The 24,947-nt window shown below is 39.6% G+C and overlaps 2 protein-coding genes and 1 long non-coding RNA gene across 6 annotated transcripts in view; 2 read left to right on the top strand and 1 right to left on the bottom strand.

Annotated features, from left to right (window-relative positions):
• The window catches only part of USP45 (ubiquitin specific peptidase 45), a 55,009-nt gene extending 39,774 nt beyond the window's left edge, over nucleotides 1–15,235 (top strand). For 2 of the 4 annotated variants that reach the window (XM_065833283.2, XM_071806707.1), the window contains exons 10-18: nucleotides 2,477–2,558; nucleotides 3,560–3,651; nucleotides 5,731–5,787; nucleotides 6,360–6,503; nucleotides 9,483–10,155; nucleotides 11,788–11,885; nucleotides 12,243–12,329; nucleotides 12,782–12,935; nucleotides 14,113–15,235. In XM_065833283.2, the coding sequence (XP_065689355.2) occupies nucleotides 2,477–2,558; nucleotides 3,560–3,651; nucleotides 5,731–5,787; nucleotides 6,360–6,503; nucleotides 9,483–10,155; nucleotides 11,788–11,885; nucleotides 12,243–12,329; nucleotides 12,782–12,935; nucleotides 14,113–14,246 (1,521 nt within the window). In that variant the 3' untranslated portion in view covers nucleotides 14,247–15,235. Of the gene's footprint in view, nucleotides 1–2,476; nucleotides 2,559–3,559; nucleotides 3,652–5,730; nucleotides 5,788–6,359; nucleotides 6,504–9,482; nucleotides 10,156–11,787; nucleotides 11,886–12,242; nucleotides 12,330–12,781; nucleotides 12,936–14,112 lie in introns of those variants that run through there. The other 2 variants (XM_071806708.1, XM_071806709.1) reach the window with 2 other exon arrangements.
• Nucleotides 6,517–21,682, bottom strand: LOC136099281 (uncharacterized). The gene is made up of 3 exons (XR_010651066.2): nucleotides 21,234–21,682; nucleotides 12,018–12,077; nucleotides 6,517–9,879 (listed from the first exon to the last, which is right to left on the bottom strand). It is a non-coding gene; the product is annotated as an uncharacterized lncRNA (long non-coding RNA).
• A 153-nt stretch (nucleotides 21,683–21,835) lies between these two features.
• The window catches only part of PNISR (PNN interacting serine and arginine rich protein), a 28,115-nt gene continuing 25,003 nt past the window's right edge, over nucleotides 21,836–24,947 (top strand). The window contains exon 1 of the mRNA XM_065834276.2: nucleotides 21,836–21,973. The gene's annotated coding sequence lies outside the window, so the exon portion shown is untranslated. The remainder of the gene's footprint in view (nucleotides 21,974–24,947) is intronic.

The following is a 24,947-nucleotide window of genomic DNA, read 5'->3' on the forward strand; positions in this document are numbered from 1 at the left end:
TGGTGAGAATTTTTGGCAGCCTTTCGGGCAGTATTTCTGCTGCCCCCTTCACCAGGCAGAGAGAGGTCGGTCCCACCCTGCCCTGCAATTACCTCCCTCTGCTGCCCTGATGGTGCCTTGCGGCACACTCGTCTTCATCACCTCACACTGCTTTGACACCAACAGTACTCAATGTTCAGTCTTTTTTTTTTTTTTTTTTTTTTGTAATTATCCCATTTTTTTTGTAATTATCCCAGCAGCCACCCCCATGGCCTCCCCAGCAGGCTGGCCCAGGCCGGGGACAGCCTGTCTGCAGCACCCTGTGTGCCACTGCAGTCCTGCAGCGGGGTGACTGCCACTAACCCTTCTCTTCCACCTCACTTAAAACTCTGCTCTGGGCAGAGGGAAGAGCCCTGCTGGAAGGGCAGCCGGCTGCTTTGCCATCCACCTGCGAGAGGGCTGAACACAGCCGTCCTTGGTTCCCTATCCCTACTGGCATTAATTGGTTTTGACGGGAAATACATATGATATATAACATGGCACGTTACAGGAACTAACAAAAAACCACATTCCACTTTTACCTCTTCTCCATGGTTTTGTATCTCATAAAAAGGCTCTGTGACACCAGTGTTGAACCTTTTCCTGTCTGCGTTAAAAAAAGTTTGAAAGTGCCTGTGTACACAAGTGGATTTTTTTAAGATAAAAGCTTGTCGATACTGCAATAAAGATGACATAGCGTCTGCTGTTTCCAGCAATGTGGGCCTGAGATGGTTTCACACCAGGGCCTGAAGTGGCTGAACCCTGCTGCTAATTGATTAATGTCTGCTGCCATTGTCGACAGCACCCTGCCCATTCAAAGACTGTGTCTTTCTTTGACCTAAATAAATGGTTCAACGCCCTAATTCCAACAAAAGAGTTGCTTATGGCCCTAAACCCATTTATGGTGCTCAACTTCATGAATTACCTATTGATTAGTCCTTTTAGTATATTGTTGGCTTTAAGATGAACAAAGCTGAGCTAGGGGCAGTGGGAGTTAATTCACAAGCCAGGTCACATACTCATAAGGTAGGAGTATGACTTTTTTCTGATGGCTGCCTGAGCTGGAAACTGAGCCTCCGATGCTGTCTGTCATCCTGACGCTTTTGTAATGTATGGCTTGAAAGTGTCACTGCCTGCAAACAAGAGCTATTTATTATTCTTTTCCTGTTCGGACATGAGGTTTGAGTTACTTGCAGAGGGGTTTGGTAGCACCATTTGTCCCTAGAAAGGGACTTTGCTCTAAGTGTGACTTCAGCGACACATTTTATTATAAAACTTATTATAGAAATATTTTATTATAAAATTTATATTTACAAATATGTAAAGGGTGAGTGTCACGAGGATGGAGCCAGACTCTTCTCGGTGACAACCAATGGTAAGACAAGGGGTAATGAGTGCAAACTGGAACACAAGAGATTCCACTTAAATATGAGAAGAAACTTCTCAGTGAGGGTGACAGAGCACTGAACAGGCTGCCCAGGGGGGTTGTGGAGTCTCCTTCTCTGGAGACATTCAAAACTCGCCTGGACGCCTTCCTGTGTAACCTCATCTAGGTGTTCCTGCTCCGGCAGGGGGATTGGACTAGATGATCTTTTGAGGTCCCTCCCAATCTCTAACATTCTGTGATTCTGTGATAAATGTAATTTGCACACCGACATGGGAGACTCGCACATGTCACTAGAGTTTGTGGATGAGAGACCAAGTACATTTGCCAGGGAAAAGGGAAGCGGGCGTCACACCCAAAACTGTTCCCTGTCAGGGGAACCAGGTTCATCCTCCTGCTTCTCCATCCACAGCAGGTGGGAGGTTGAGCTGAGCCCCTTTTGCACCAGCCCCTGCAGTTCTGCTGCCAGGGAATGCCTCAGGAATACTGGTTATTCCCTCAAAAATGTAGTTTTTAGGAGATTTATTTCTTTTTTGGAGCAAATGTTGATGACCTTTATATGGATTCCTAAAAAGTTTTATATCTCTCGTAAGGTTTTTTTTTTAAACATAACTCTGAAATGTGTATTATTAGAAAATAAACAGAAGTAATGAAAATACTGCTCAAACACAGTCATTGCATTCTGGCTATTAAAACATTCTGGCTATTAAAAGATACTTTGCTGCCTTCAAGTATCTCATACCCTAGTCAATCAGGAATAGTCCATTCTTCAGTACGTTATTTCTGCCCTCCTCCCCAACAATGGAAGAAATTTACAGTATTCATTGAAAATCTTGTGATTTCTTGATAACCTATGGAGTGCTCTACAACAGCTCCCATTTTAAGGGGAGGAAATGTTTTGATGGTTACCTACTGAAGTTTATGTAGTTTTGACACTGCTAGTGAATAACAACAATAATTTTAAAATATTAAATTATGCTTATTTTATAGAAATAAGAGTAGATAAAATTTAATAATATATTAATAGTTTTTAGAAAGTTTACACTTAAAATTCTTGCTTTTCTTAAATTGTAGCGTATACAAACTGGTATCTTAAAAGCATTTAATAATCCAACTACTAAGACGGCAGATGAAGAAACTAGAAGAAAAGTCAAAGGTATGCAACTCTTTATTGAAAACTATTAAAAACACACAAGTTTTTTAAATACCGTTTTCTTCAAAACTGCCCATTGCAAACAGCAGTCCCAAAATGCTACAATTACACTTTTATTATGTGTTATTCTAGTGCCACCTAGTGTGTATCTGAAGGATAGGGACCTTATTATGTGCTCACATCTGTGTTTCCAGGATAAATGCTTCCACTGTATTAATAATGCCTCTTCTAGTGATAGACAGGATTTAATTTTGTTTTCTAAAATAGCCTGCTGCATTTTCAGGTTTGTTATATAGCCACAATTATTGTATCACTCAGAGAGGCCACTTTCCATAAATAAAACTGATTTCTGTCAGTTGGCTGCTGCTGTGAGCACTCTAAATATGGTTACAAAGCCATGATTGGAAGCTGTTTCAAAAGAAGGCATATTTTTTCAGAACAAGAGGTTTTTAATTTTTTTTTGTGTGCTCCTGTGTGTTTATTCAAAAGTTCTAATTTTGGGGGGTTTGTTTTAATTAAAGTTTTAATAATGATTAAGCTGTTTTGAAAGTCTCTCTTCCTAAGTGTGCAACAGTTAAGACAGAGAGACATATTAGAACAGGCTTTTGTCTCATTTTTTAGAGTGTTACAGTTTCAAAAACCATTTAGAAAGGGTGACAACCTGTCTGCTACCCTCGTGTTTGTATTGAAGCCATACAATATTATGCATTCGAAATAAAACTAAGATTTTATTTAAAAGGCTTCTTCTTGAGAGATACAGCATTATTATTCTGTTACAGTAGGAGGGGAAGGGAAAGATAGAAGGGAACTGTTTCGCTAAAATCTTTTAAAATGTTGAGATAATACAGTATATGATGTATTAGTTATTATATTGTGTTCCAAATGTTTTGAATATGTTTAAAGATTGTGCTTTCATAATATATCTTAGAAAGAATTTTGTTGTTCTTATAGTGTGGCATTGGATCTGTTATTTTTCACATTTAAAAAAGGCAATGTTTTTTCAGCGTATGGAAGAGAGGGTGTGAAGATGAACTTCATAGATAGGATCTTTGTTGGTGAATTGACTAGCACTGTCATGTGTGAGGAATGTGAAAATGTAGGTATTCTGGAATTTGGTTTGATGTGGAATAGATCACATACTGGTTTGATTACATTGTCTCGAAAGTATAAAATTGTATTGCCAATTTTATACTTGTTTGTTTGTAAAAACAAGACTTTATTGAAAGTTTCTCATTTAAAATGATTTATTCCTTCTTTAAAGCATTATCCTCCTACACCTAAGAAGAGGGGTCCTTTGAAGTCAAAAAGGATTCAAGTATTGGGCTTGATTTTACATCTGACTTAAGGCTGGAGGTTCCAAATTCTATAATCATCCATGTTACACACAATTTTATTTGATATTTTTAAAACACCTACCTACCTTAAAATATAAATCCTCCTGCCTGCTTGAAAACTGGGAATTACTCACTTTGAATTAGTATGAGTGGGGAAATGCTAAAATTACTTTTTTTTTTTTTTTCCTTGAAGTATTTTTGATAATTAATGTAATAACCCTAATGAACAGCATATTTCTATCATAATTAATATTACTGACATTTCATCATAAATGCTTCCCATAATCCTTATGATTTTCTTTAACTTTGGAAGAGAAAAATCTTATTTGCATGACTTTTCTAATTGAATGTTACATTTGTGTTTGGTTTAAAACATTGTATTTCGTATTGTAGAGATTAAGTAAATCAATCAGTCTGAATAATTAAGCACAGTCCTGCAGTGCCAGGTAAACTTCCCTGTGTGTGATGTGGAGATTTACTCTTCAATGTGCGATTAGTATCAATGAAGAACTTCGTCTATATTCAAAATAGAGGTTGTATGTGTTTTGTGTGCCTCATTTATTTTTGCTGGATTCTTGTATTCTGCCTGCACAGGACTCAGGAATTTGCCAGCCATAGTCCTTTGAGGAAGAGTTTAGCATTTGCTTTCCTTTGCCTGCATAGGCAAAGATATTTTTGACTCATGTTTGTTCATGCAAACTCACTTTTTAAGAGGAACCCCTGTTTGAACACCACCCATAAGGCAGTGTGTCCTCACAGCTACAATAGGTTTGATTTCATTTGTTGATTTACTGGAACCTAAACCATGCTGAGTCCCTTGCACAGCAAGTAAAAAGAAGCTTAAATAAAGAAAAAATAAGCTTACAGTCCATATTGAATGTTGCAGGTGGGAGACAGGGTCATAAATACAAGAGAAGGGCAACGATGACAGTAATTGAGGGCATGACTCTGCTCAGTCACTTACCTGTACAACATGATCTTTATGTGTTTTAAGGCCTTGTTTTCTATGGTCTTTCCAGATGTAAGATAAGTCAGTTTTGGAAGGAATTTGAGAACGGCAAGGGAGGGAGCTTAAGGAACAAGCTTGGAAGGGATGTTCTACTCATAAAGGCAAATAGAAGCACCAAGAGAGAATGTCTTTAGTATGATTTGCCAGATATTTCCAGTTTCAGGTTAGATTTTCTATGGTCTATAGATGGTAAAATAAAACTCCAGTAAAGAAAAGGTTGGGTTATTTGTTTTTTTTTTTTTTCTTTTCAATGCTCCGTAGTTGGATTTATTTTAACAATTACTAGTGTATGTTACGGTGTGAAAATTTCTGATAAAGCTTTTGGCTGTAACCAGTAAGCCTGATCAATCTTTTCTGAGAGCATCAGGTTAGACCCTGTCATCTAACTGTCATTAACCAGTCCTTGCTGCCTAATAGTGTATGAGGTCAAACACCTGCACAAAGGTGTCCAGGATCAGGGAACTCCAAAAGTTAGTCTTCTGCCAAAGTGTACTGTACTGTGATACTGTGATACTTGACCATCTGTCTGGAGTTCAGAGGGACTGAGCACCACACTGCTTCTAGGTCCATTTTGTGCCCAGATGATGCCATGCACTTTACATCTCTATGCTGAAATTTTGTGCAGCATTTGAAAGAAAATTGGAGCTACCTCAAAATTAAACGAAAATAAGAAAAATGTTTTTGGGAAGTTCTTCATTGTAGTTTGATGGATCTTGTAACTAATTAGATTTTTGTATAGTTTCTGATAATAATTTGATTTAAAATGGGAGCTATATGCTAAACCCATACGTTATTCTTTCCATTTAATATGCATTGTCTTTTTTTCTTCAAGATTTCAACAGTAAAAGAACCTTTCATTGATCTTTCACTTCCTATAATAGAAGAGAGGGTAAGACACTGAATATGTAATAACTAACTATTGCTTCCAGTGGATTGTTTCTTACATACCTTTATGAAGATGGTTATGTATGTATACACACAGTGTTGATTTCCAGCCAAAAAATTTATGCTTGTCCATAAACACATATACTGTCATGCTGCGTGTTCATTGTGTGATTTTATGTATACACATACGTAGGTATATTTAGACATACAATAAGTACATATTTTTAAATTAGTCCGAACATTGAACAAATGACCGTTCTAATTTACAGCATATGTAGGTCTGAGATTAGTTTAATTTAGTAGTATTTTTAGTATATACTTGTATGAATAGAATGATTATAGACTTTTTTGAAGGTCAATAAAGTTAGATGCTAGCCTATTGGTGTGCATTGAGAGAATGGAGTCCCTCTGGACTGATGTGTACCTATGGGATGGGACAGTGTAAAAATGGGTGGACTTTGAATATATTTATTCTGGTGTTTTCAGCATAAAAACCTCACCTATTTCCGTCTTTTCTGTAGGTTGCAAAGGAATACAAAATTGCTATGTTCCCTAATTTCCTGTCTAATTTCTTAGGTTGCAAAACCTGTACCTTTGGGAAGAACAGGTAAAGGTAAAAGTGTACAAGAGGCAGATCTTGGTCAGTATAACTGTTCTTCTATCACTACACTGAATAATCAACCCAAAATTGTCAAGAGGCATGCTTTAACAAAAGATAAGGTAAGAACTTAAATACTTGCACCAAGCAATCATCTTGAGTTTATTAAGTTTCCAGGGTAACAAGGGAATTTTAACACATATCAATGGGGTTTTTTTTCTATACAGCTGAGACTTAAGTCCTTCTTAGCCATGTGAGAAATGACAGTGATTGGGAACCATTTAGTTTTCAGTTACAAGGTTTTGTTTGTAAGGAAAAAAAAAAAAAAAAAAAATCTGCAAGTTAGTTTCAATTCATGTTGCTTTTGGTTTTGTTGATGGCTTTTCTTTTGGTGTCCTCCTAGTTTGTTTCTGGTTGCAATCACCAAAACAGTAACACTGGCTCAGAGAGCAGCCCAGTCTGCATTAGAGCCATCCAAGGAATTTGCAGGCAGCGGGTACAACAAAAATTGTACAGCCAGCAGAGACTCTTGGAGACTGAATGCAGAGTTTGGGTCATCCAGGTGGCCTTCAGCAGCCTGAGGGCTGGGGAACTCGGTTTGGCCTGTCCCCACGGCAGCCTCCCATTATGATGGCAGCAAAAGGGTGCTGCAAATATGTCAGCCTAACAGAACTGATTCTTTGCATTTATTAGTGTTTACAGATTAAAGAGATCTGTAGTAATTACTGTGCACATATATTACTGTTAATAATAATGTCAAGACAAAGGCTCTCATTGTCATTATTGTCATATAGTGTCATTACACTGTCATTATTAACGTACTTTTTTTAATAAGACCTATCATCCATATAGGGTTATGGGGCCAATTAGAATCTTAATAATAGTGTTAATACTGATGTGTGAAACACTATTACTGAAACGTTTTCAAAATTAGGAAAATAAAATATAGTATGGATGCAATAAACTAGATTAGACAGACTAATACAAAGGACGCAATGATTCTGCTTTTGGTAAGAATGGATAAAGTGACCTATGAAGTATGTCTAATGGGTGAGACTTGGATTCTCCACTCCTCCTCCATCTTTTCAGACATGTATTATTTTAGACTTTAAAAAAAAATATTTTCAGTGTAATGTTCAGCAGTAAAACTTCTCATCCAAAACAAACAATTGTTGATTTCAGTCACTGTCGATGTTCTGTGACTTCAGTTCATCAGCTTGCAGGTTTGCATGTGAAAAGGGGGGGTGTCCTGTGGGTGGTTTTGTAGGCAACAGTGAACCTGAACATGGGGTGTTAGGCGTTTCTCCTGAAATGGGGAGCTTCACAATTTTAAGAATTTTTTGACTGCTGTTTGCATAATATCCCTGAACACTAGCAGTCATGTCCATTTTGGGGTCCCTCATCATGACAAAGACATTGAGGTGGTGGAGAGAGCACAGAGGCCGTGATGAGGCTGGTGCTGGCCCTAGAGCACAATTCTGATGAGGAACAACTGAGGGAACTGGGGCTGTTTAACCTGGAGAAAAGGAGGCTGAGAGGAGACCTTATCACTGTCTACAACTACCTGAAAGGAGGTTGTAGTATGGATGGTGTTGGTCTATTCTCCCAAGTAGCAAGTGATAGGATGAGAAGAAATGGCCTCAAGTTGCACCAGCGGAGGTTCAGATTGGATATTAGGAAAAAATTATTCATGGAAAGGGTTGTCAGGCATTGGAACAGGCTGCCCAGGGAAGTGGTGGAGTTGCCATCCCTGGAAGTGTTTAAAAGATACGTAGATGAGGTTCTTAGGGACATGGCTTAGCGGTGGACTTGGCAGTGCTGGGTTAACAGTTGGACTTGGATGATCTTAAAGGTCTTTTCCAACCTAAATGGTTCTATGATTCTGTGAAAGTTAGTTTCTGTACCTTGTTCTGTGAAGGCACTGATCGGAGCTTAACTCCTGCTGTGTGTCTCTTTGTGTGTTTAAAAGGTGTTTTCTTATTAATGCCGGGAAGTGGAAGATGCAGGTGCAGGCCTCCTGACATTCAGAGGGAATTTCAACCCTTATTTTAAGAATGTGCCTATGCTATACGTTATGAGATCATGACAGTTTTAGATTCTTTTACCTGGTATCTGAGTGAGCCCTGCTGGAAGGGTCTGTGCCCCGTTGGGGACCATAAATACTCCCCTGAAACAGGTCTTAACACACTAAATATAATACATGTAAAGAAAAAATATGAAAGAATGCCCATATAAAAACTGATAGGAGAAAAGAATGACACAGAAGTAGAAAAAGGACATGTGGTAGAAATGAAAATAATGGAAAGAAGGTGCATACACTGATTTGTACAGGAGAAAAGGCCTAAAACTCAAACTGTTGAGGTTAATGGAAGGATTCCCATTGGCATCACTAGAATTTTGATCCAACTCAGATAAAGGAAAAAGCAAAGGAGAAGGGAAGTTTCTCACTTCTTTTGGAAAGAAGCCCAACACAAGAAAGAAAATAATAATGAACACTTATACATCAGTTAAAATTATGGCACCTTTAAGTGTTTTGTTGTTTTTCGTTTGTTTGTTTAATCTATAGCAGTAGTGTTCTGTGGCAGCAAAGTTGTTTTTTTCTTCTTGCAATCTTGATTAAAAAATCAACTTCAGATAATATACAAATTAGCATCCCTAGTCACTAGGGATGCTTTATTCTAAGACAAATGCCTACAGGTGAGTTGGATTTTATTCTGGAGGTGCTCATCAGCTAAGGCCTCTGCTGGGAGGCCAAGGCACTAGCTCAAATTTGAGACCCTTTTCGAAGCTTAAGTTAAGTGAATACAACTTCACATGTGCCATTCACAGCTGTCACAAAGTAGATGTAATTAGTTGGGGTAAGTATTGATCTCACAGTAAGTATAATGCTCTTAGCTGACTGGGGTGTAGGTTTCTAATCCTAAATTGGTTTAAAAATACCTTAAGGAGATCAAGTAGCTTAAACATGTGAGAGATGTAGAATATGAAATAATAGCTTGAATTTCCTTTGAATTTGTCATGTTTCAAAAGCTATGTTAGATCATAGATCTGATTTCTGTTTCTCCCCTATATTACTGAAATAAGAATGCCATAATTTACAGAATCAATTGAACCAGGAGAGACGGCTTGCCAGAAAAGCTTCCTCCAGTGAAGAACAAAGAAGTCCTGTTATCTTGCAGGGAAAAACCAAAAAGCTTGAGCTGGAAGGTAGCTCTGGCGTCCCGTACTCCAAAGATACGGCTGCCGACCCCGCTGTGAATGGCAGCCAGACGGACGGCAGCGAGAAGGAAGCCAGTCGCTCTGAAAGCAGCTTTGATGCAGACAGTGAAGCCTCGGAGAGTGAAAGTGCTTCTAAGCAAACAGCTTTCGGCCCGTCCGGCAGCAACGCATCTGCTTTGCACGTCAGCCACGTAAATGTTAAAATGCCACACAACAAACCCAGTGACAGTAACGATGAGATGATTTCCAGTGCCATGTCCAAACTCAGCTTCTGCGATACTATAAAGGAAGATAAAAAATTGAGCCGTGGGGATACAGCATTAGGTTTATCAAATAATTCCATGTTCTCGGTAGACAAACCCCTGCTATCCCAAACTCCTCAAAATGCTTTCCAGACCCTTTCCCAAAGCTACATAACTAGCTCAAAGGAATGTTCTGTTCAGTCCTGCCTTTACCAGTTTACCTCTGTCGAGCTTCTCATGGGGAACAACAAGCTGTTATGTGAGAGCTGCACAGAAAGGAAACAGAAGTATCAGAAGAAAACCATCTCCACAGGTAAATGTCCTTGCGTCTGTCTGGACACTTTACAAAATCGCCTCTCAAAACCTGTGCCCTCACTGCTCTGTCATTGCTACAACCTGGGCCTCCCCGCTGGGGCTAACCACAAAATGTCTCCCCCAGCAGAACTTGCTTGTAACAACTTAAAACTTCATCCTACAAAGGCAACAAAACTAAATTTTATATAAGAATGTAATCATAGATGTAATTTAGATTTCATTGTGCATCTTTATTTTATCCAAGATAAATAACTTAAAGATGACCATAAACGGAATAGGCTCATCGTTCAATATTAATCTTTGCTGCTGTTTCTGTTCTTTACAATCCCCGAAGCTTTGAAATAAGTGCTGCAATGTTCTGATCTAGCAACTTATGTACTTGGGGAAGTCGTGGAATTAGGTATGTAAGTGGGGCAAGAAAAGACACTTGTAATGAAGAGGGAAAAACAAGTTACAAAGATTTGTAAGAATGGGAGATGAGAGAGGACTACCTTCTTGTGGCAATGTTTTCCTCTATGTTTGTATAGCCCCGGCAGACCGATAGGATTCACTGAGTAAGAAAACCAATTTAAATATAATGAAAAATGAGCTTCTAAAAAGGTCTGGAGGATTTTTCTTAATGTATAGCAATTCAGAAAGCTGAAAAAGAATAAGCTCTTTTGATTATTTGGAAATAAAATATACAGGGAAGTCTTATAGTAAAAAAATTTGACTGCTGTGTGTATATAGATATCTGGAGAGATACAAGTTAAGCGTAAGTAAATTTAGAAAAATTAATTAAAAAAAGTTTCCTATAATAATTCATTTATTGTTATTGGACTGTAAGTGCTATATAAATACTATTTTGATTCTATGGGCACAGTGAAAAATTGAAAGTTAAAATCAGTTCATAATTAATCATGACTTTTTTTCCTTCTAAAACAAAAGATGTAAGAAGTCACCTACTTTTACTTGAAATGCTCCATTCTACCTCAGATGAAATATTTTTCTATGGATGTGTGTAAAACTAGTAAATTAGTTAATTATTCAGCGAAGAAGAACTCCAGATTCAATTCCTTCTGTCCCACGAGGGGATCAGAGTCCCTGTTCCCCAACTGTGTGTGCTCCGGGCAGCAGGTTCTGAGGCAGCCACACCCCTCCAGGCCTTTCTCTTAAATAAGCACAAAGTAAGTTGTCATTCAGAAAGAACTGACAAATGGAAAATTAAGCTCTGTCTTAGTGGTTAGGACATTAGCATCGATAAAGAGACCTGTGGCTTCCATTTCTTGTTCCAGTGATCATCCATTTATTTCAGGTGAAGTGGTTTTAACAGGAAAGTTGGGTGCTATAGTAACAGGTAACATATGGATCTCCGTATGCAAGCACACCTAGATAGTGTACATGCTGCCAACTTCTGATCTGATCTGCACAGGAGAGGCTAAAATAATGCTCAGATTTGGCAGATTATGTTTATTACAAACTAGAAAAATTAGAAAATATTTTTTGTTACTCCACAAAATTTCCCTTGTGTTTTATATAACATGTACAAAATTATTGCAACATAGATCTATCCTCAGAAATGTTTAAAAAATACTTAAATTCTGTGTGACTGCCCTCACTTTACAAATTATTTTGATATTCATAAATACAGAGAAGAAGGTGGAAGGTGTCTACACAAATGCTCGGAAACAGCTGCTGATTTCTTCAGTTCCCGCTATTCTTATTCTCCATCTGAAAAGATTCCACCAGGTAAAAAGCCAAACCCCCTTTGTGTATTCCTCTGCCCCACTAGTGGACAAGAAATTCTTTTAGTGTCATCATGTGTACCAATATTTCCTTTTCCTATGGAGAACTGGTAGAACCCCTGTTTGAAACTAATACCTTCAGAGAGCACTTAGCCGTGCAGATGTATCCAGGGAAACTTCTTACACGTCCATCATGCTTTCATGTCACAGGCACCATATAGAAAACATAACAAAGAATGTTTAAATCAGTTGCAATCTTTTATTAGTTTTGGTTTATTTTAATAGTATAGTAGTACACCTTAGCATTAAAAAACTTCCCAGTAAAAATATTTATTTTACACCCTTTTTTTTTCTTTTGAAGGCTGGTTTGAGTCTACGGAAAGTAAATAGGCACGTGGATTTCCCATTGATTTTAGACTTGGCACCATTCTGTGCTGCATCTTGCAAGGTACCCATTTCTAATCTTTATTTTTATTGTGATTCAACAGTTATCCTGAGCACAAGTTAAGTCAGGTTGATGATGATGAAGATGATGACTGTTTATTATTCCTTCCTTTCCTAGAGAAATAACAGAGTGAATATTCTCAAATAGTGTCCTGAGATCAGAATTGTAACTAATTGAAATTCCATTCATATCAAGAATATCACGGATGTTAACAAGTATTAGTTAAGCTGTAGTGCCCTGATGGCGCTATTGTATATAACGGCATTAAGGACAAGTATTGCTGCTTCCATGGTAACTAAATTAATACTGAGTATTTTTAATACATTTATTTATCCATTGGAAATGCTGTAGATGTCCATTTGCTTCTTTTAAAGTGTTGATAGCTAGTTAAGATATCTGTAAAAATAATCATTAAATAATTTTTTTTTTTTTTTTTTTTTTTTCTGGGAATGCAGAATGTTACAGATGGTGCAAGAGTACTATATAGTCTTTATGGAATAGTGGAGCACAGTGGGTCCATGAGAGGTGGTCATTATGCAGCGTATGTGAAAGTCAGGACACCCTCCAAGAAATTACTAGAACATATTTCTACCACCAAAAATGTTCTGGGTATGTACAAACAGAGCCTCCTTTCTCTGTGAGGAAAACCAAAAGCAACCACTGGCTACAGCTCCTTATCCTTAAGGGGATTTCCAGCAATATTCAGTAATGTTTAGGGCCACATAAATAAATTATTTTTTCTGTTACACCCAGTACATAACCTACTTCTGTATTAGCCCCACAGAGAGCTGAGTGAATAATGAAATTTGGGTTCAGTTATTGAATGGAGAATTGATGGGAAACTCTGTTCTCTTTCCTAGTCAAAATAATCTGTCTAGGTGAATAGTTGTGCCTGGTAAACTGTAATTATTTGGCATATTTGGTATTTTAAAATGTTCCAGAACAAGAGCTGAATCCATGACAATTTGAATTGAACTTTCTGTATATTTGAGCATTTTACATGTTTTAGGATTGTACATTTTTCAGTGCTTAAAAATCTGTAATACTCTGGTTTAATGTGAACAGCAAGAAACTTTTTCATGGAGAATACAAGGTTTACTGTAGGGTTTCTGTTAGTATTTTGAGAACAGCACACTAGTTCTTATTAATATGTTTTGGATATGCAGAATGAAATAAGATTCTAGGATAGAATCTGGAAGTGAGTGATTTGTGGAGGCAGGAATTTTGAGCTGTCAAGAGTAAGGTAAATACATTTACTGTTTCCCTTCATGGGTAGAGTGAGAGCCAAGCGCTGTCCTGTCTATCCTGTGTAGCATCACTTTGCATTTGAAGCTTATTTCCCAGAAGGACAATTTATAAATATTTTTGAAATGAAAGTCTCCCTCAGTCTTATGCTTCCCTTGCAATAATTATTAGAACAGACTAGAATTTTTTGTGTTCTTAATTTCACACTGGTCAGATTTTGAAATATGTTTTTTTTCCTATGTCATAACTGGTTGTGTGCTAGTATAACTTACTGTTAGAATACAGCAAGCTGTACTTAAAATGTCTTAGGCTTTTAAAAAAATATGAAAAAAGCGCTGGCAGTGTAGGTGTGTAAGCATTGTCTTCTACCAGTTTCTCTTACAGTACTCTTTGACATGTACATTTCAAACTGCAAATACTGGCTTGCATCTAAGTCATGAGTTCTTACGGGTTAGAGGCTTCTTTTCCTATTTGAAATATCCACTGTATTTGATGATGACATGAAAGACAAGAAACAACTTCTTTTGCTTTTATTTTCCAGGTTTAAAAGAAGCCATGGGAGCATCAGGAGGCCAGTGGGTGTATGTTAGTGATGCCCACGTTCAGATGGTTCCAGAAGCAAGAGTACTAAATGCACAAGCATATCTACTTTTTTATGAAAGATTATTACTATAATTCTCAACAGTTTAATTTAAAAGATGGTAGTGGTTATTTAGTTTATCTTATTTAAAGCTGCAGTGGTAAGAGTACCTGTAGATATTGTGCCTTTATCTTGTAGAGAATTTATCATATGTCGACTTTAAAGTTCAGTCAAGCTATTATAAATATCTGAATGGTTCTCCGAAAGTATGCACTTTGCCAAACATTTAAAATTCTTGGCTTCATTAAAATACAGTACCGTTAGAATGTAAGATGATGTCCTGTCCCACTGAGGTCTATGGAAAGTTTGTTCTTGATTTTAATAAAGATAAGCTTTCATCCTTAGTTCTAGAACAGTTGAAAATAAAAATACTCATAGCGTTAAGTGCCTGGATTCCCTGGTATTTCAACTTTTTTGTGATCTAGTCCAGATCCTTCCTGTCATTGGGTTGGATGTCAGCTAGTAAGTTTTCTGCAAACAAGAACCTGTCAAATCCTGTTCCTTCCACATGTAGTAACTGGAAGACACAGTGCTTCCAGAATGGAGGAACAGCAGCTAGCTCTGTGCTTTCCTGATAGAGCTGGGAAGGGACTGGGAAAAGATCCATTTGGCTTCTGCAAAATGACAGTGAATCCGCCCATACCCAGTACCCTTTCAGCTGTCTCCAACTGGCACTGGTATAGCAATGTATTCCTGTGTTAATATGAATATATACTTGGTGTGCATATGTATATCCTCTGATATAGATATATAGATACACATATGTATATATATATGCACACCATAAATGCATCAATATATATTGTCACTTTACCTACTAGGAAAGAGAATTGCAAATACTTCTGTATTTCGTAAATTTTCAGTTATGACAGTGTACAGCATATAAGCTTGTGTATGACTACATATGGGGTTTAAGTGTAACCAGGTAATGATGTTAATTTGGTTTCTAAACATAAATTTGTTTATCTGTTCCCGAATACTTTTCTCACAGGAGTAATAAACTATACCTTATTTTTGCACTGTGTTTGTGAGTTGGACAGTAATGATGACTTTTGCCCTCTGATACACATCTGGACTTCCCTTTATCATTGGTGGAGGATGGCAGGTGTCCTGGTGGCAGGATGTGTTTCTGTGTCCTGTTTGACTGCCTTGTTTTGAGTTGTTACTTCTTTTAGTGATTTCCCATTTCCATCCCAGAGAGTAATAGATACATTTTAAGGTCAAAATCTGATTATTACTTTGAAGCTATGTGGAAATTCATTTATTTAATAAGCAGTTACTTAAATACAAATTACTTCTGTAACATTTCCATCCTGTCCAACTTGCTCTTTGGTAGAGAAAAGACTATGTTTATTTCTGCTTACTATTTTCATTTCTGGAAATTTTTTTTGGTGAAAAAAACACATGCTGTCCCTATTACTGTTTCTGCCACATATTGTCATCCATACTTGCATGACTTGTCTAGTTCTGTTTCAAAGCTTCATCCCACCTGCATTCCCTCTTTTGCATAAGAAAATAGCAAGACCTGCCATAGTTGCATCAAACTGCAGAGGTGTATTAAACTGTCACATTACTTGTAGGTACTTGTGCAGGCACTAAGGACTGTTAGGCCACGCAACTGATGGTCATAACAGAGCGGGCCCCTGGTCACACAGGATTTCATTTTTCAAAGAAAAACTTCTCTGTTTAGGTCAAACTTTGACTACGCATTTTGGCCAACACAATCATTTTTCCCTCCACGGATTAAAATTGTCTTAGTCTACCCAAAAGTAGTAAAACTCAGAGAAACCATGCAGTCAACTTGAACCATCTGTATTCCAACTAAATACATTTTGACCTGAGTCTACACTAAGGAAGAAAAAAAAAAAATCACATTTAGACTAGAGTTGCTTAAAATATGTTAATTCTCTTTTACCTTCTTGTTTTCCCATACCCTTCATCCACCTAAACATACCTTCCACCTCTTTGTATACAGCTGATCAAACCTCAAAATTAGTTCTGAGCAAGAATCACAGCAAGTACCAACTGAAGTTCTACTTCTGTGACATAGTCTTGTTAGGCCACAGATGGAATGTATTTCATCTACCTCAAAGCAGACAGACTGACTACATGAGATCTCAAGTTCCTAGTTTTGCTGATTTCTGTAAACTTACTGAACTTAAGTACCTATATTAGCCTTCTACTTTCTAGCCTAAAACTACCTCCCTAGTGTAGAAAACCAGGAGAGAAACAGAATGACGTTCTAAACCTGTATTTGCTTAGTTTTAGTGCGACTTTCAGGAAACTCTTGAGGTGGTCTTCGCCTCTCTTTAATTGGAGTTCACATGCTGTGTGGACTGCTGAAATCTTCCCAAGTAGACATACTGACTAGGATGCTCTGAAAGATACTGGCATGATTATTTTCTCATTACAGCTAGGGAACATTTCCTTGCTATTGAGGTATTTTATCGAACATGGAGAGAAAATGGCATGGAAAAAAGCTAACGCGTTTATCAGAGTCAGCCATCACTGTTGCTCCTGGATCAGGCTTCCTGAATTGAAATAAAAAGCAGTGTTAGCAGCAACTCTAGTAAGTTCAGACTTGGGAACACATATGAAAATATTATAGAAGGAAATACTTTGTAAAACTGAGGGCAATAGGTGAAGTTGTGGCTTTAGAATGAAGAATTGATGACTAACAAGAGAATGTTGTACACTATTTTAGCTGCAAGTCATAGTGTTTCCTTCAGGATACAGGCTTCTGGGTCTTTTGTGGCAAAATTTGGGTCCAAAGCAAGTGATTGTACTTAAACATGCATACTGAAAATCTGTTATATTAATAGTAACTTATTAGGAATTGCAAGAGAAGATCAGAGCATTCCAGAAAAATACATTTGCTAAAATGTCAAACATGATTCTAAAGGCTATTTGCAAAGTCTAGGAACCTATAGTTTCCTGCAACTGCCAGGTGCACATACACTCTTGAAAAGCGATGTGATTTCAGAATTTAACTGAAGGGCTCTAAAGTTTATGACTCTCCTTAAAATATTTTCTGTTACCAGACCAAAAATCTTTTCAGGCCTGTAGCAGCTACCCTTCACAGAGTTACATCATACCTTTGTGGTCCCCCCCACCCCAAGAAAGAGCAGTAGCCTGCTGCTTCATGTGGAATAGCTTAGAAATGGGGTTCTCTTCTCTCAAGGGCGCTACTGTTTCTTCATCAGCCTCATCTGTTCTTCATGTTTTCAAGGACTCCATAAGCCTCTGTGTCAATGTCTTTCATTTATGCTTAATGATTATATGTTTCCCAGTCCCGTCATTTGCGTTCCATGAACTAGCAAAACTCTTATTAGACTCTTGCCTCTCCCTACCACCACAGTGGCTCTACCTACAGATGGCAATACAGGTATCTGAGAAAAGCTGTGACTCTGGAGCAGCCCTCTGCTGCCTTTAAAATGGTAAGAAAGCAAAGCAAATAATTCCTTCAGCAAGTAAGCCTAAGTTATGAAAAGTACATGATGTGTATATGGACAACTGGAACCCCCTAAAAAAGTGTCCCCAGAGCTGAGGCATCAACAGAGATGGCTCTATCAGCTAAGGAGTTAGTCCAGACTTATACAGTATTTCTCCTCAGAAAGAACTTTGTTATCTTTGGCTTTGTATACCATTTATGCTAAATATGGAAATAAGTGAGGGGGAGAAAAATGATTACACTGACCTGTCTACACCAATACATACACAGACATCATGTTGGTATAACCCTGTTCGCCTAAGAGAGGGCTACAAATACTTAGTGATGAAGGAAAAACAAACCAACCCAAACCTCCTCTGCCCAAAGTGTATGCTCTGTAATCATCTTTGATTAGAAAATTAAATCCATGCAGTCTGCCAAACCTTACTGGCCTATTCCCATCTGCACCCTGTGTGTATCAATGAAGTGCATATGGATTTCAAGTGGTAGTAGGTGAGAGTGGTTTATAAATTCATTAAAAGGCTGAAATGTCTTAACTTCACTATTTGTTTCTCCTTAGACTTCTTTTTTATACTAACACAAGCTGAATCAGAAAGAGACATGAAAGTAACATATCTGCATTCTCAAATTAACCCATTATGATTTTTTTATTTGGACATATTAGTAACAAACTAAGACTTGGAAAGGAATAATTTATTGAGGAGAAACTTTAAGATGTATTGAAATGTGAAAAAAAAAAGGAAAGCATTTGAATACAACTCTCATGTTAGCAAAAATTAGCAAATCCAATTTGAATTAAAAAGTAGTATCATAGTTCACAAAAGAGCGTTACAGCAGCCCTGATTAAACAAAAAATTATATTCCTCAGTTTTCATCAGCTGTAAACTTTATTTTTGCTGTGCCCTGTGCACATTTATGCATTTTTATGAAGATCTATGTATCTATGTGAGAGAGATTTTACTAATTTTCAGTAGAACCATTTCAGTCTAATTATTTTCACAGAATCATAGAATGGTTTGGGTTGGAAGGGACCTTAAAGATCACCTTCCACTGGACAAGGTTGCTCAGAGTCCCATACAACTTGGCCTTGGACAATTCCAGAGATGGGGCATCCACAGCTTCTCTGGACAGCCTGTTCCAGACCCTCACCAACCTCACGGCAAAGAAGTGAATGGATTATTTTTTGATTCTGTCTTAGGATGTCAATTTGCCAGCTGTTTTAGCTGTTTGTACATCTCCTGTTGGTGTATAAATAAACTGCAGAAACAGAAGTGATTATTCAAAAGTATTAAAAATCTTTTTTTTTTGTAAACTGAGATTATTAAATATGTTTTCAGACAGAAGTCTGTTAGTGCAAGTCAAAATGCTTCCTTTGCACAACATATAAAATAAAGTCCAAGTTAATTTATTTGTTATAATGAAATAATTGCAATGCATTGCAACTACTTGAAAACTACATGGTGTACATTCAATTTATGTAAAGTTATAAACACTTCAGACTTCATTAATATTAGAAGAAAAGATATTTTTAATGTCAAGAATGTTTCTTACATCTATTGCAGCTTCCAATGTTTTTCTAGCACAGAATATTATATAAAGGTTCAGTACTGCTTTTAAAAGATAACAGAAAAGCATTTATTTTGCTGTATTTATTTTGCACTTATCTCACTGCTGCACTAGATTATTTTTTTCGGTTTGAGCTGTGTAATTTGGGGATCATTACAGTAAACTTTTTAATGAAACCACCATGTCAATGGCAGCCATTCCCTATTTAGCCACTTCACAGAGTTGTGATTCTACTGTCATTTATGCATGAGGATGGTCCCCAGTATGTTCATATGTGCTTGCAAAAGACAATCCAAGTAATCAAAAAAACCTTTGCTAAGTCTGGAATACTTGAGCAATATATCAAGCATGTTCAAGTTTCACCTTATTTTAATTCATTTACTCTTTTAATCTGTTTGAACTAGTTGTCTAACTCTTTACTCTGCAGGTATTTAAATAACAATATTTTAATAATTTTACTACAGTGCTGATGTATTGTGCACTTTGTTGATTTCTAATTCCAAATATTAATAAGTAAACAGGGCCTTAAACACAAACTGTATTTAAAACCCAAATATAAGTCTGATCAGTTTCCCAGTCTATCCTAGGTGTCTTCACAAGCTTCTTAGAATAAAGCTGCTGGTTTTCTTCTTTTCATTTTGCCATTTAATCTATGGTTCATATTATTTGACAAATGTATGAATAAAATATCCAACCATTTGGAAAACTATATTGTCTAAATATAAGCTGTAAGTTGTACAATTCAGTTCACAAAACTTTTTTTTTTCCCAACTGAAGAGCGATCATTTTTTCCTTTCATCTTGTGTCCCAACTTCACTGCACTTGGAAGAGTTACCCAGAGATGAGTCCAGATCCTTGAGCGCTAAAGCTACATCACTTGTTTCCCCCTGCCCTACCATCTGTGATATAGGTCATAGATTGAAAGACAATTCATTCCCTTTCCAGGAACAGAGTTTTGTAATTCTGTGATAAGACCAGGACCAAGAGTGTTTCCCTCTCAAATCCCCAGTTTCAGTAGCAGCTTAAAGGCTGCCCATCCAGAAGTACCATGCCAGGGTTCTAGCTCTGTGCCAGTCGACACTTAAAACTTCCAGAACACTTCTGACCATGGAAAGTGTTCTCAGTCCAGCCATTCCTTGTGACACAAAACAGGAAAAGCCTAGAACACTTCAATTTACAGTAATATGTAGCATAAGTGGCACCAACAAATCTTACAATTAAATCATTACAGGAAGTAAAGCACAATTTTCGAGGCTTTCAATCTTTTATAATTTATCCAATGAGCAAAGAGATTATGGATATTTTAAGTATTTACATGAGATGATGCTAAAGGAAGAAAAGGCAGTGATCACAGCAGCAAATAACGTGCTAGCTAATGAAAACCTGTTTTCCACAAAAAGCAATGCTACTACCAAGTCCTTGCCCACAGAATCAACCCTAATGTCGATACAAGTAGAGCTATTTACCTAGGATGATCACAGAATGTTAGGGATTGGGAGGGACCTCGAAAGTTCATCTAGTCCAATCCCCCTGCTGGAGCAGGAACACCTGGATGAGGTTACGCAGGAATGTGTCCAGGCAGGTTTTGAATGTCTTCAGAGTAGGAGACTCCACAACCCCCCTGGGCAGCCTGTTCCAGTGCTCTGTCACCCTCACTGAGAAGAAGTTTCTTCTCATATTTAAGTGGAACCTCGGGTGTTCCAGTTTGTACCCATTACCCCTTGTCCTATCATTGGTTGTCACCAAGAAGAGCCTGGCTCCATCCTTGTGACATCCTTCACGTATTTATAAACAGCTCCCTCAGCCTTTCTTTCTGATTTTGGTTTTAGCTTCACACATTAAAATACAATTATAATTTCAAGGTAAATCTCATGATAAAAGTTAATTTGGATATTATGAATAAACTACTTAAAAGCATTGTCCTGCTCCACGAATACCCCAGATAGGCATACGCTGACCTTAGAATACCGACACCCTGCAGCTGTGCAACACGTAAGTTACTCACATATTTCAATGCAGCATCATTGCCCAGAGTCACATCCACTTAATGAAGCAGCTTTAAATACTTCTTCATGTAGACCCCACCCCGTGCGCTGCAACCTGTAACCATCCTCTCTGGCGGGCAGGTACCTGTGGAGGCCACAGAGCCGAAGAGCTGCCCGCAGATTTCCTCACACTAACGTCTGAACCCCGGTCACTTCCCACAGCTCCCGGCCGCGGGAGGAGGCCTCAGGGTGGACCCTGGGGCGCCCGACGCTGACGAGGTGATGTGGGCCGAGGGAGAGAGGGCCGGGCCGGGCGGACCTGAGCGGCAGCCGCTGGCGGGGCGGGATGGCGGGGCAGGACGGCGCTGCCGGCCGGGGCGTCCCTCCCCGGGTAGGGAGCGGCTGGCGGGAGCACGGCCCCTCCTTCCTCCGCCGCCGCGGCTGCCATGGAGAGCGGCAAGCGACAGGAACTGGGGTAGCTGCCCACAGTAAAGATGGCGGAGGCGCGGCGGTGCCCGCGGGCGGCCGCTTCCCGCCGAGGGAGGAGGGGAGGCACCGCCCACGAGCCCTTAGCAAAGATGGTGGAAGGAGGCGGTCGCGTGTTCCAGGCAAGGGTCAACACCGTGACGCGTTTTACTTCCGGGTGAGCACCAGTCGGCGCCATATTGTCTTGTTCGTGAAGACGAAGAGCAAAAGAGAGGGGAAAGCGGCCGCGGAGCGGTAGCAGCGGCGGCGCCCGCGGCGGGAGGCGGGGGAGAGTGTAAGTAGCGGGGCAGGCTGCGCTCGCCAGCGCTCCCGGGAGGCCGGCGGGTGTCGAGCTGACCCGATCTTCCCCTTCGCTCCTCCTCCTCCCCCAGCCGAGCCGGGAGGCGTTGGATGGCGCCGCGGGGCAGCCCCTCGCCGGGCCTGAGGAGCCGGCGGCGCCGCGCTACCCGGAGCGCAACCCGCCAGCCTGCAAGAGAAGGGAAGACTCGAGTTCCTCGCCCTTCCCCGCTCCCCCTTGCCGGTTGAGCCGCTGCGCATGCGTGGCGGGGGGACGAGGGGCGGCCGGCGGCAGGGGGCCCTGACCCGCCCAGCGCGCATGCGTCGCCGCCGCTCCGAGGGGTCCCCGGTGGCCGGCGCGGACGGGTCCCGTTACCCGCCAGTGCGCATGTGCTGGGGCCGCGCGGGGGGCGCGGGGCCGCCCGGCGCCGTCTGGCGCCGCCTCCGCCGGGAGTGAAGCCGCCGTGGGTGGTGTTGGCCCCCCGGGGTGACCGGGGCGGCCGGCGGGGGCAGCGCGCAGTGGGACTGGACGTGCGAAGGGACGCGGCTCCCTGCTGGCAAAGCAACGCCCCTCGGGGCGCGCGGGAGAATATCGACTCATGTCGTCGGTCACCTCGGTAGGAAACAACACGTGCACCAGGATTTGGTAGCAGACTGTCAGCAGCCTGTGGCTCCTGCAGATAAAATGCCTTCGTGAAATACTTCTGCTCTTCAGTGGGTTTTGTGGCTATTCTCATGGGTTTGTTCCACTGGAGGGCTCCAGAGAACGAAAATTAGCAATACCATCACACACAACAATATTTGTAAGATTCCTGAGCCTGGTTCAGTAGCTTGGCAAATGCAGGATGTTTCTAAATCAATCCTTAAACAAAACACAGGTTTCCAAGCCTTTTTGCATTAAGCACTTATCTGTGTAGATTTTCAGTACTTCATTTGACAATCCCACAAAGTTCAGTGTTGAATTACACTTGGATGAGGCTTTACACTTAAGAATGTGGCCACAGAAATGGTCAGCCTACTGGAACACCTCTCCTCTGTAGAAAGACTGAGAGTTGGGGTTGTTCGGCCTGGAGAAGGCCCCAGGGAGACCTTACTGTGGCATTTCACTAGTTAAAGGCAGCTTATAAGAAAGATGGAGAGAGACTTGTTACCAGAACCTGTAGTAGCAGGACAAGGGGCAGTGGTTTTCAACTGGACGAGAGTAGATTTAGACTGGACATACGGAAAATGTTTTTTACAGTGAAGGTGGTGAGAAACTGGGACAGGTTTCCCAGAGAAGTTGTGGATGCCCCATCATTGGAGGTGTTCAGGGCCAGGCTGGATGGGGCTCTGAGCAACCTGATCTAGTTGAATGTGTCTCTGCTCATAGCAGATTGTCTTTGAAGGTCCCTTCCAACCCAGACCACTGGATGGTTCTATGATGTCCTACCCTAGTTGAAACTTACCAAGTTTCTGAAAAAAATTACTACACAGACCATTCAGCCATGTTAGTTGTTATTCATTTCTTCTCTTACAGTCATACCTGTAAATGTTTGTATGTAAATAATGTTTATTGAAAGGTGTAGAATACAGGGAGCAAGGGATGCTCTAAAGGATTTGTTTAAAAGCAAAGGGTCAGCCGCCTTTTTAAAGATGAGGAATGGTAGTCTTCAAAGCGTAAGACATGTCTACCAGCAGACAATATTCAAGCATCATTTTACAAAGACAGGTTTACAAATGACAGTCCAGTCCAGCTCAATAGCTGTGTTGTGTGTAGGAGTAAGAAACCCCTTTCAAATTCTGGAGTCAGGCTGCCCTGAGAGATGGTGCCTCTCACGGAGGTGTCAGATGCTGCGGCTCCGCCTGACTGTAGAACACAGGGGGAGCTAGGAGCTTCGGCTTTGTTCAGGGACAAGTCACTAGCATTACTGACAGTGACAGTCAGTGACGAATCAGAAGACAAGCTACTGATTTTTAATTTGTCCGGGGTAGCAACAAACCATGTGTCATCTCTGCTATTATGCTATTGTGGGACTTTCTGTATTGTCTTTTGTCATGTGTGACATGGAAGCTCCTACTCTGACAGAGTGGCTTCTCCACTTTTGGGCTCAGAGGTATTGCAGGGCTGAAGAGTCCACAAATTTAGCACAATTCCACAAATTTTTTAGTGGACAATTCACCATATAACCTGTAGTGGTACAAAGGAGTCCTAACCATGTTTGATTTTCAGTTAGATGCAGCATTAAAGATATTATGGAGACAGGAGTGTCTGGTCTCCCTTCTTTTTATGACTGAGGTACATCACGATCGTGTGTTTGCCTTTGGCAACAAATAATACTGTGGGTAGATTTATTAAACATTCTCACTTTAATCACTAGCTGATCTCTTTTCATTAAGTAATAAATGTATTTATCATTAAGGGTAATATCTTCTCATGACCAGTGAGGAATAGTTGTTTGTTTAGTTATCGGGGCTATTCATTTTTTGTATGGAGCATGTTCATTAAGCAGGAAGTTGCAGGTGGACAGTTCACTTTGGAAAAAAATCCATGCTGTGTTACATGGCTAATTGAAAATGTAGCATTGGGTGTTCTAATGGAACAATATGTGCAAAAAATAATCAGACCAGACTTTTTTTTCCCCAAACCCAATAAACTTTTTACTCAAACTACTTAGGTTACTATGATATTTCTGTGATAGTAAATGTTTTAGCCGTGGTTTTGGTGCTTTATGATAATCAAAGCATGTATTTGTCCTTATGTCTTATAAATACAAAAAAAAAAGTAAATGATACCTGAGTTGCCAATGTCTGGGTTTTGTTTGTTTGTTTTGTTTTAAAAAAAGGGTTGGCTTGGTGAATATATGGAGATAGGTTTAAAATAACAGACCTTGGAAGCTAGACTGCTTGAATGACTCACTGAAGAAGTTTTCATAGTGCTTTAATTTTTTTTCAGTTTGGCCTTTGTTCAGCCTACTTCATCTTGGTAGCACTGT

The sequence above is a fragment of the Patagioenas fasciata genome, chromosome 3 (genome assembly GCF_037038585.1).
Source record: "Patagioenas fasciata isolate bPatFas1 chromosome 3, bPatFas1.hap1, whole genome shotgun sequence".
Classification (NCBI taxonomy): domain Eukaryota; kingdom Metazoa; phylum Chordata; class Aves; order Columbiformes; family Columbidae; genus Patagioenas; species Patagioenas fasciata.